Source organism: Stegodyphus dumicola, chromosome 2 (genome assembly GCF_044657685.1).
Source record: "Stegodyphus dumicola isolate Sdum_Otavi_A_Nest chromosome 2, ASM4465768v1".
NCBI classification, from domain to species: Eukaryota; Metazoa; Arthropoda; class Arachnida; order Araneae; family Eresidae; genus Stegodyphus; species Stegodyphus dumicola.
The window spans coordinates 143,510,091-143,522,404 of NC_140769.1; the positions used below are offsets into that span (position 1 = coordinate 143,510,091).

General features: G+C 32.4%; 1 protein-coding gene across 2 annotated transcripts in view; it reads right to left on the reverse strand.

Annotated features, from left to right (window-relative positions):
• Positions 1-12,314, reverse strand: part of mbc (dedicator of cytokinesis protein myoblast city) — a 252,717-nt gene that overhangs the window by 68,775 nt on the left and 171,628 nt on the right. For both annotated transcript variants that reach the window (XM_085811171.1, XM_085811170.1), the window contains 3 exons: positions 12,232-12,304; positions 12,010-12,110; positions 10,460-10,518 (listed from right to left, as the gene is read on the reverse strand). In XM_085811171.1, coding sequence (XP_085667297.1) covers positions 10,460-10,518; positions 12,010-12,110; positions 12,232-12,304 — 233 coding nt within the window. The remainder of the gene's footprint in view (positions 1-10,459; positions 10,519-12,009; positions 12,111-12,231; positions 12,305-12,314) is intronic.

Consider the following 12,314-nt stretch of genomic DNA (forward strand, 5'->3'; position numbering starts at 1 on the left):
CAAAACGTCTAGCGCCGGCCTTGAGCATCATTCCAAGTCTTATAGTAAATCAGCTTAGAATAATTAGAACTGATTCAGAAGTCAAACAACAAAAATCAGCATTATGTTTACAAAATTTTTCACAGGACTAGTTTGGATGGTTTTACCGAACCACCATCCTCAGCTGCAAAACCGAAAATGGTAAGAAATATTGCGGTTTTGCAGCTGAGGATGGTGGTTCGGTAAAACCATCGAAGCTAGTCCTGTGAAAAATTTTGTAAATATAACGCTGATTTTTGTTGTTTGACTTCTGAATTAGTATTTATTCGGCGTGTTATTGTGTCTTAGTTAGAACTGATTTATAGGAATTTAGCAAAACTGCGCTGCAGTAACATATCATTGATAAAAGTATATCCCAGGAGAAAATATTCTTCTTATTATACTATACTGTTCCCTTAAAAAGAATGTAATATTTAGCAATCATACTTAGTATTGCCGATTTTTCAAGAAACACAAAATTCACAAGGTTTTGCAAGCGAGTACACAATTCAATACTTTACAAATGAGTCGCACTTGATCAAACAAACCATAGGCTTATACACAACCGTCCAGGAGTAATTTAGTCAGGTATTTTTTTAAATGTTAATATGCAAAATATAGAATTAATACTAAATATGCATAAATTTTAGACTTGAGCCTTCTTGACGTGCTTTCGTGGTATAGTGGTCTGCACGCTGGGCGCATATTCCAGAGATCCGCGGTTCGATTCCTGGAGAGGGGGTTGCTCATTTTTCAAGTCTCCTGCTTCCATAAAATATCGAATGTCTCTGCAATCTAAGTGAAGAAATATTCGACATAACAGACATTTAACTTTTTCTTATAATATAAATTTTGCGAGGGAACAGTTTTACATTCAGCTGAAAATAAGTTTATGTATTCTGCAGTAAAAATTTACATTCATTCAATTAATTATTTATGTGTACTGAAAATTGTTTTTTCATTTTATGTAAAATTTATCTGGCGAAATTGAATTTAGAAATTTTCTGCCTTGGCTATAATTTTCTTCCTTCTGCAAAGATTGGTATATACGTAAACGAGACTTATTTTGTCGAATGCCGTAACAGCATTGCCGTATCCTTTTGTGTTAATATATTCAAAAATTTTAAATGCTATCACGTAAATTACAGCATTATATGTTACATGAAGGGGATTAAATTGAATCCAAATTCAAAATATTTACATGTCTTTTCACTCATATTTCTAACAATTTTATTTTCATTGGGAAAGTTACCAAACACTGATGATATAATAAAATTGACAGTAATTTGTGTTCTATATTCTTAAGCAGAATACATAATGCAGCTCATCAGCGCTCCAGCGGTCGGCAGGGCCGTAGCTAGAAGGGGGCAAGGAGGGGCATCTGTCCCTGGGCGCAGAATCCACGGGGCGCCAAACTGATATTACGACATTGTAGAATTAAATGTTTTCCATCCTTGGCAAGCAGTAAGGGGCACGATATCTTCAGTTGTTCCTGGGCGCTGAAAACCCTAGCTACGACTCTGGCGTCGCTTAACACTGATAGTTCGACAGGGGCTCAAATCCCAGCAAACAAGCTGGTTGCAAGATAATTTAGTTATTTCTTCATGTGTAAGGTAAATACAATCAAGTTTCCCTTTCTCATACTTCATTAAGTCCTCCACGAAGGCATCCCTTCTCTTAGACAGACAGTTCCCGTGCTTTGCCATGATTCAAATAACCACCAAAGAAGAAATGAGGAGAAAATGCAGTAGATACTAGCTATTCAAGGGATAGAACAATTATTAATAGATGTAGAAGAGCATTTTTGAAATCATTTCTTGAGTACCAATTCCGGGGAGTTCTAAATCACCGAGAGTTCTTAAATGTTAAATAACTTGAGTGCCTTAATTGGATTGACAGAGTTGAATTTTTTGAATTTTAAAATTTGCAATTTGCTAGAAAAGACGAATTTTCTGCTCAAGTGCTTGCAACAATATTGAAAATTCAAAATTTGCGAATCTATGGGCGACGTGCGTCATTAATTACATCAAATGCTTCTAATAATTCTTCTAATAACTATTTTAGAGTTTAACATAAAAACTCTAAAATTGCAGGGACTGTAAATAATCTAAAGATATTTAGAAATACAACAAGATTTGACTGTTGAGGAAAATTGGAAAATACACTATTTATCATAAAAGATGAACTGAAAATAATTATAATGTAAGAAAGAAAAATGTTCTCCTTTCTTTTTGTTTATTTTAACTATTTAAAAAAAATTATATAAATCTAAAATTTGATTACTTAGGGAAACTGCTATAAATTGAGCATAAAACAAATCAGTGCGAGAATGGTTTTGCATACGAACTGCGACTGCAACACATTTCAACCAGTCTTAACCAGCTTCAGATGTTAAAAAGTTCCAGAATTAAGATCTTCTTATTGTAAATGCACAAAGTTTAAATCTTGGCATAAAATTAAATAACTTGGGCATTTAAAGCCCGAGTATTGGAAAATATCATAATTAGGAATTTTTAAATTTTTGCAATAGCATACGTACAAAATAATGATCAACAATTGATTCAAGGCTTTCATACGAATACAATAATCCGAATGGAATGTAAAAGATTATTACTATTCTAATTTATATTGAAAGTTGTTACACGACCTTGAAAAATCAATATTATAATTTATAAGGCAGACATGTAAATGAAATTATTAAATGCCACAAAATGCAAATATAATGAGACTTTTCTAATGCGACTACTAACGGCCGCTTCAAGCGATTTTTAGGCCACTTATATAGATGGTTGCATTAGAGAGGCAAATGTATAAAAGCCTGTTTATTTATGTTGTAGGAAACACTTTTAGAGTTCGCCGTCATGAGATTCTCTGTACTTATATGTAAAACAGTTACAAATAATACGTCTTACTAAAACGATCTGACATATTTAGGCTTCTAAAATGATGTCAAAAATTTCAAAAAGGAAATCTAACACAAAAAAATCCTGATTTGGTTAATTTAAAGCAGTTAACACAGTTTATGATAAATAAAACATTAATTAAAGCATCACAGGCTTCAGTATGAGAAAAAATTAGCATGATCATCAAATCAGACTATTTAGGTTATGGCAAAGTACCATAAGATTATCTGCCGAAGTGAATATGGATGCCTTCATGGAGGACTGTTTATAGCGGGTAGTTGACAAAAATTATTTCATACGTCGGATAGAAACTGACTTGTATTTATGTTACACATGGAGAAAAACACGAAAATTTCCTGGTAATCAGCACATCCCCCATGGTTTGAACGCCAGTCGAACTACCAATATTCAACGATTTTTACCTCTCGCCTGCTAGTGGTCAAAGGCCATTTAAGTTATTCTCTGAATTTCAAAGTTATCAGTTTATGTTTTATTACACAATTATTCATGCTCAGATTTTTGGAAACAAGAGATAAATTAAAAACTGGAATTCTAGATAACCAATTTAAATAATTAAATTTATTTAATTTTCCGTTTTGATACGTTTTACGTTATGAATACGAAAAGCTCCCACGTATGACTTATTTGGAGCTCAATTTGGAGAGTAGAATGAATAAGCTTCTTTAATTTGGTTTGATTTACTTGACTATAACAAAGCGCACGAAAGGTATCTGCCTAAGAGAATGGTTGCCTTCGTGGAGGGCTTCCTAAGGAAAACTAGCTCGTAACCACATTATATAGGGGAAAAACCACGAAAAGCTGCTTTGCTAGGAATCGAACCCAGATCTAACAACCAGGGTATTCAGCAACTTAACCGCTCGGCCGCTTTTAAGTTTCCATAATCTTTACACGTAATTGTAATTAATATAACTATTGTAAGTAAAAATCCTTTCTAAGATATCCATCAGATTTCAGCCTATCAGCGGCCGAGCGGTAAAGACGCTGAACACTGGTAGTTTGGTTCGAGATTCCAATACCGCGAATGGGCTGGCTGCATGGGCACTCTCGTGGTTTTCCCCATGTGTAATATGTATACGAGCCAGTTTCCCTTAGAAAGTTCTCCACGAAGGCATCCCTCCCTTTAGGTAGATAGCCCTCGTGCGCTTTGCCATAATTGAATAGTCCTAATCCATCCATGTTTCTAGTTGATTTTTGGTATTCTGTGAAGATCACCACCCTAGAAAGATGATATTCAGTGCAAGCGTTTGTTTATACCCATAGAAATGCCTGTCACTTTTGAAAGTGATCGTCTTAAGGAGATGGTCGCCAATCGTTTATGGGCTATTAGATGGTGCAGCTCTGAGTAGGTTATGCATTGGTGCATTGTAAAATGCATTAAATCCTCTCTAATACGATCATCCACGTTTCTAATTATTTTGGTCTTTGGTGGAAGTGGTCGTCTTAAAGAGATAATGCTCGGTACAAGTGTTAATTTCTACTCAATTATTTTAAATTATTTTGGAAGAGGTTGCCATAAGAGGTTTCATTGCATATTAAATGTTTAAATCCAGATCGCATGGTTATAGGAACCATTTTACTTAGATTTTAAAATTTTATTAAAATAAAAAATCTGAAAGGTTTCAGATTTTAAATTACGTCCGAAGGGGCCTTTTTTTAACATTTTGTGTGTTACCTTTATTTATTAAATATCATATTCTTCGCACTTAACCCGCGGGAAGGCGCGTGGGGTGTATCATACCCCAACCCTACATAAAAGTGGAATATTCCTAACTTGTGAAACTGAAATTCTGTGCTGCTTTCAGTAGCTGAGTTTCTAGTTGTGGTTGACTTTCAGAACCACTTTTTCTTTGCCTGTGTGTTTCAGAAAAAGATTTATCGGTATTTTGTTGGAACTGGGGTATGACACACACCACGCGCCTGTCCGCGTAAGCGTTTTTCTGATTTTATTCCTAGAGTGTAACAGTAAATATTTCTACTCCCAAGGGATTTTAAAGTACTTGACATTAAATTATTAAAAATTTCCAATGGTAATTTTCTAATGCATTATGGTGAAAAGAATGACTCCCTATAAATTGGAGATGCAACGCCTGTGAGATTTATTAGAAAGATTTGAAAGCGATGAAGATTTCATTTCGGAAACTGAAGATGAAACTAGGAATATTTTCTACAGTGTTTTGGTTTCGAAAAGATAAAACATTAATTCCTGATGTTCCTAAAAAAGCAAAAACCTTTCTTATGCTTTCAACATTATATAACGATCACACTATAGATGATACTATCGGAGAAAATAAAACGTCAGGAATTATATGTTTTTATAATTATGACTAAAGGAGCAGTGGATATGGGGGATGAAATGTCAGCAAAATTATTCAATTGCCAGAATAACAAGGAGGTGGCCAAATTTATTTTCTTTCCTGCACTGAATGTTGCTGTAATAAATGCTTGAATTATATTACATTCAACTGCTAATCCACCAACCAGAAACAGAAGTCTGTTTTTGAAGGACTTAGCATTACAATTAATGAAAAAAGTATTGAACAAAGATCAGAGATTAATACTTTACCGAGAAACTAACGTACTGCATGCAAAACAAAAGCAGAAGTTTTGACGAAGAATTAAAACGAATACATGAAATTCGAAACAACTAAGTATGAAAGATAAATTCTTTGCCCTCGCCCCAAGGACGGAAGAACGTGAATGCAATTTTTAAGATGTGAAAACATTCTGTTCCAAGAACACGTGAACTTATTTCGTTCAAAGTGTGAAGAAATAAAATAAGCATTCTGTATTAGAGATGCAATGAAACTTAGAGGCATGATGTTTATTTTTTATTATTTTCATTTATCTTAATTTTAACTCTTAGATTATTTTGGAAATTAATTTTTTGAAACTCAATTATTTTTCTCGTATTTATAATACTCGAGAATAAGAAAAACAGCTTTAAAACTAAATAAAACTATTTTTATCGTATTTTAAATATCGGGGTATGTGATACCCCATGCGCCCACTCTAGTAACTTTTCTTGGTGCGCCTTCCGCTGGGTTAAACCATAAAATTCAGTTCAAGAGCAGTATCGCAAAATAATTTTAAATTGAGCACATTTTTAGAATTTCCGATTCACAGGCACACGCACTGGAGATAAAAATGTTTTTTCTGTACAACATTGCCATGGCTCGCTTTGAAATTCTTGCGTTTGTTAATCAAAAATCCGTTACAAAATATAAAATCGATAATAAAACAAATTCCAAATTTCAAATTTGGGCTTCCAGTTGCCCATATTCGCAGTAGGATTACGTCATTCGAAACTCGATGGCTCTAGGTACCGTTGTTTTATCACAATATTTGGTGGCAACAGTTTGAAAAGTGAAACGGACATTCAGAGTGATTCGACGTAAAATCGCAAAATGAAAACATTAGTCCCTCAGGGACTAATAATTTTGAAATAAACCTCTTAATTTTAATAACTGTGGTATTCTTGTTTTCAAACTTAAGTGCAAAATTAAACAATTGTTTCCTGTGCAGATGCGTTACTTTTAATTAAAATCAAATGAGAAAAAAAAATTATGCAAAAATTAATTAGGTAAAAAATTTAGTCCTATTCTTATCGCAAACCGTAACTTGAAATTGCATCTACAACTGTTTCTTATACCAAAGCTCTGGATGAATTAGTTTTCTGTTGTGCGTCAATAAATGTTTCACTAAACCGCAGCTTAAGACTATAACAACATGTGGTGCCAGGAGAGCAATTACTAAAGACCTGACAATGACCGACGCTGGACAACCCGCCTTTCCCCCTGGCTTCCATCGCGAAAGCTTCCCTCTCTAAACAACCCTCTATTTTTAACCTTAATGAAGAAACCATGGAGGTAGGCTCCATGGAAGAAACAAGCAGCCAACACATCTTCTTGCTTCTACTCGCACATGTTTCCGGTCATCCGAACTTACGGTTGTTGAGATAAAACTTTTATCACCCAGCTTGGCGATCTTTCTAAACATGCCTTATATTTCCCATTGCAAACGAAGGGTGACATTTTTTCCATTCCTTATTTTCCGGGGATATTCTTTCCGTTTCCCTTTTTTCCGGGTGACATTTTTTCCTACAACCATACGACAGGGATAAACAAGCATGAGCTATAATAAATCTTTGCATGACCAAACGTGTTGGAAAAACTGAACACCGACATAGCATGAGCACTGTGACTTCTGATGAAAGAAGTTGTGAATCCAGTGACAGGTTACAGTTGGCGCCAGTCCAAAGTACTGTTTACAAAAAGGGTTTAATAATTACTCCAGGGTATTGCTCAGAAAAAAATGTAAGTAAAAAAAATTTGTACATGGATTCTGAGGATTCACAAGCAAAAATCATTTTAGCAGATGGAAAAATTTTATATTCCCAAGGATTTGTTGACCTTGATTTAGAAGATGAATATGGACTGCAGGTAATTATATTGACTGATGCTTATTACATTCCTGATTTAAAGAGCAACTTGATTTCTGTTAAGCAACTGGCTAGTAAGGGATATTCTGTTAATTTCGAAAAAGAAAATCGCTTTGTCAAAAAGACAGCCATATAATTATGTGCACATGTTCTGATGATAATAATTTATATAAAATTCTTCTAATCAAAAATCCAGAAAATGCTAACATTGCAGTAGAATGTAAAAATAAAAATTGTATACAAATATGGCATTCAAGGTTAGACCATTGAAGTTATGATGCAATCAAACAATTAGTAAGAGATCTTATGAATCTTGTGAAGGAATAATATTAGATATAATTGGACTCATAATGATAGCTGTTTAGAATGCATAAAGAATAAAATACAGCAAATTCCTTAAAAGCTGCTAGTGTTCGTGCAAGCAAAGCAAACCATTTGAACTTGATACATTGTGACATTTGTGGGCATATGACTACTCCAAGTATTTGAGGAAAACTTTATTTCATAACTTTTATTTATGACTTTATTAAGACCGAAGTTCTTAATAAATTAAAAGACTTCACTGGTATAACAAGAAACAAAAGTGGAAGAACCATGCAGACTTTCCGAACTGATAATGGTGGTGAATATACTAGAAAACAAATGGAAGAAATTTATTCCAAGGCCGACATAGCAAATTATATTTACAACCGCCTACCAACAAGAGCTGTCATAAGACCCCCCCCATGAATAATTAAGTGGAAGAAAACCTAATCTAGCTCATATGAAACAATTTGGTTGCACAGCCTACGTATATGTGCATTAAACAACAAAGAAACTGAGGAAACTAAAATTATATTCGAAAAAGACCTAAGATGTTAAAAAAAGGGGGGAACCACCAGAACACCTAGTATTCTTAACAAACACAATTAAAAACATACCTGAGAATTTTAAAGACCTGGATAAGTTGAATTCTGGAGAAAAGGAAAGGTGGTTACTTGCAGTTGATGAAGAAATCAATTCCGTATCCTGAAATAAAACTTGGGAACTAGTTGAGCTTGTTGTAGGAAAGAAACCTATTGGATGTTGATGGATTTTGAATCTGAAAGAAAACGAAGACAGAAGAACCATTCATTATAAGGCACGACTGGTTGCAAAAGGTTATAGTCAAAAATTCGGAACTGACTACAATCATACCTTTGCATCAGCAATTTGACATACAACTATCAAAACCTTTCTTGCTATCGCAGCATATGGTAAAATGCACTCAAGGTATGTAGACATCACTACAGCATTTCTACATGGAAATTTAGAAGAAAAAATATACATGCAACAGTCGGAAGGCACAATTCAAACAAGACAAGAAACGGTTTGCAAATTGAAAAAAATCTCTTTATGGATTAAAGCAGGTTGCTACAGCATGGAATAAAAGAGACCAAGAACTTTTTGCAGAGTACAACAGACCCATGCTTGTTTTTAAAGAAAGATGGAAATGACACGAAAACGATTATTGTCTACATTGACATCCTTGTAGCATGCAAAAGAGAAGACAAAATCAAAAAACTAATCAAATCTCTCAACAAATTCTTCAAAGTAAAAGACTTAAATCAGAAACTACTTCGAAATCACCAACAAAAGAGATGACACATTCCTATTAAGCTAAAAGTCAAAAACAGAAATATTGAAGAAGATTTGAAGACTTTTGTCCAGACATCCACAAGCCATCTTACACACCAATGGCTACTTCTTATTCAAAGGAAGAGGACACCTCTCCATCAGTGGACAATACCAAATATAAGCAGGCCATCGGAACCTTACTGTAACCAGCCACTGTAACTAGACCAGATATTAACCTAGCAGTGAACCTATTAAGCAGGAAAAATTCATCTTGAAATGAGAAGGAGTGGAAAGCAGTTCTACAGAGTCATTTAATATCTAAACTCGACAAAGGACATTTACCTGAAAACTGATTCTGATAGACAGATGCTGACTATGCATCTGATTTAACCACTTGACAATCAACTGGAGGAAATTTATTTTTCTTCAGAAACAGCTCAATATTTTGGTCCACAAAGAGATAAAAATGTGTTTCACTATCACCTATCCAAGTCCAAGCTTATTTCAGCAGTTACTGCAGCTCAAGTGCTCAAATGTATATTAGACCTCCTTAAAGATTTTGGACTACCCCAAAAACTACCCACTAAGATATTTGAGAGCAATAAGTCCACAATATCTCTTATCCACCACAGAAAAATGAATAACAGGCTAAAATTATTAACGTTAAATATTTCTTTTTAAGAGAAATGGAAGCGAATAAAATAATTGATATAACATAACATACTGCAATACAAATTCTATGACTGCAGATTTTTCACCAAGCCATTACTTAAACCAAAATTTATGAAATTAGGAAGTGAACTAACCTTTTCCCCAAATGCATGATTAAAGGGAGGATTGTTGTAAATTAATCAAGCATTTTGAATGGGTGAAAAAATTGTTTTGTAACTCACTTCTAGTAAACTTTCAGTAAACGTGCACTGATCACGCCCAGGAATGATATCCTATGATCCTTTTTTCTTCTCTGTTCTTCATTATTATTACTCTATCTGTGTGCTTGTATACATCTTTAATATATTCAACACTTTTTATTTTAATTAAAACACAATAACACGCCAAATAAATACTAATTCAGAAGTCAAACAACAAAAATCAGCGTAATATTTTCAAAATTTTTACAGTTGAAAGTTTCTGTAAAAATTTTGAAAATATTATGCTGATTTTTGTTGTTTGACTTCTGAATTATTATTTTTTATTTTAGTTAAAATCAAATAAATGTGATTTGTGTATAAATATGTATCCCTACAGTGATACATATTTATATAAATCTGTACAGTGATACATATTTCACGTATAAAATACAATGAAAAGTTTAATTCAGTATGAAGTATTCAAATTTTTTTAAATTAAAAATATGGGATCAGTAGGGTCGTGAGACTGTGAATAAGAGAACCGATTTCAAAATTTCTCAAGCAATTTACGTACTTACTTAATTTTTATACAATAAAAGACTTTTTTTCTGACATTTTATCGAAATACTTACCCAAGTTAAACCACATTGCTCTTATTTCAAATCCAGTTTCTCTTCTCATATCCTTGTACCTGCAAATTACAAAAATAATGTATACCAAAGTTTATAAACGGTGTTTTATAAAAATTTCTTCAGCGAAAAAGCAAATGCAATTAAAAAATATCATGAAACTGAGACTTTATGATTTAAACTATTGAAGTTATTTCTAAACTAACTTCATCATTACTTTGATTCAAAAGCCCACAAATTCGCATCACCTATAGCTATTTCATTACTGATCAACTATTACAATAAATATTAAATTTGTTCTTGAAACAAATGACATAGAATTATTTTAATTACCATTTCATTCTGATGCACCTATTCAGATATTTAACACTGTTTACTATAGGGTAAAGATATTCCCTCAAAAATAACAAATGACAGGAATAGTTTAAAAAAAAAAGTAACAAAACCAATAAAGTTATATGCTTAATTTCACATTTCAGAAACATATGCTGTTCTCTTTATAAAAAAAGGGAATAAAATAGTAAAACATAAATAAAATAAAAAATACATATTCTGAAAATCAAGAAATGAAAAAAATGCATTATTAAAGTACAAACTTGAGATGAAAATTTTTTATTTGCCTAGCTATTATGCTTTAAATATTGAAAACTGGAAGTTTTTCATACAGCTTAGAAAAGCAATTTCAAAATGACTCCAGATTGAGAAATTTGACTTAAAATCACTTTGTAATACATCATTTAGGTATTAAATTAGTTTTAATATAATTATGAGGTGAACACATTAACTTTTTAAAATTTAATTCAACCTACTAAAATTTTACATTTTTGGGCTAATTTCATTTGATTTTGCAATTTTTTCATAATTTTATACTGATGAAAATCCAAATAATATGAATTTATTCTAATTTATTTAATTTAATTCTCCAGTGTTTCTAAAGAAAAAAAATTAAAAGTAGCAATCAATTAAAATGTTTAATCAAGAATAATGATGTGGATAAACTTATATGTGTGCCATTAAAATAAGTATTAAGCAAAATTAAATACTAGTTGCATAGTATTCATTTTGCTTTAAATCTAAATACTACTAAGATGCACCACTACAGATATTTGTAAAGCATTTTCTGAAAATGTCAAGTCTTTAGAAAATGCTTTACAGATCTCTAGAATGAGATAAGAACAAATCAGATTCAATCAAAATTAGTGAGAAAAATTCTGCTGAAAAATCACTAAAAAAATCAGTAAGTTCCATTAAAAGATTGCTAATGTGACAAAAACCACAGCACTTTAAAAAAAAAAAAAAAAAAAAAAAAAAGAACTTGTAAACATTTTCTACATAATTTTTTTTTTACTTCATTGCTTATGATGAACTTTTTTTTTTAATGCTACATTTGAAAGAGATGGTCTGAATTCAAATATATTAAAAACCAGGAGATCCGAAAAAACACTAGAAGACCTACAGATGAAATGAAAAATTGGGGGTCTTGCCGTAAAATCAGGAGAGCTGGGAAATATGAATTCATTTAGAGGAAAAAAAATAATGTAAAATAATTTTACCTTAAAATTATTTTATTCCTTTTATTTTGAGAAAAATTTTCCAACTGAAGTGCATCTTGAGTCAAAAATGCTATGGCACAGTGAAAAAAATTATTCCAAACCTGTTAAAGAAATTCAAAATCACAATAAACACTGTTGAAAAATAACATAAATGCGAAAGATTTAAGTACACTGTAAAATCAGAATGTGATGTAGAATATACCCTTCAAAATACACACCAACCTGGTATTCAAAAGGATTTGTGAAGCGATCCCTAATGGTAACGGAAAAATGCCTCAAAGCTTTCAGGATAATACTAAAAACAT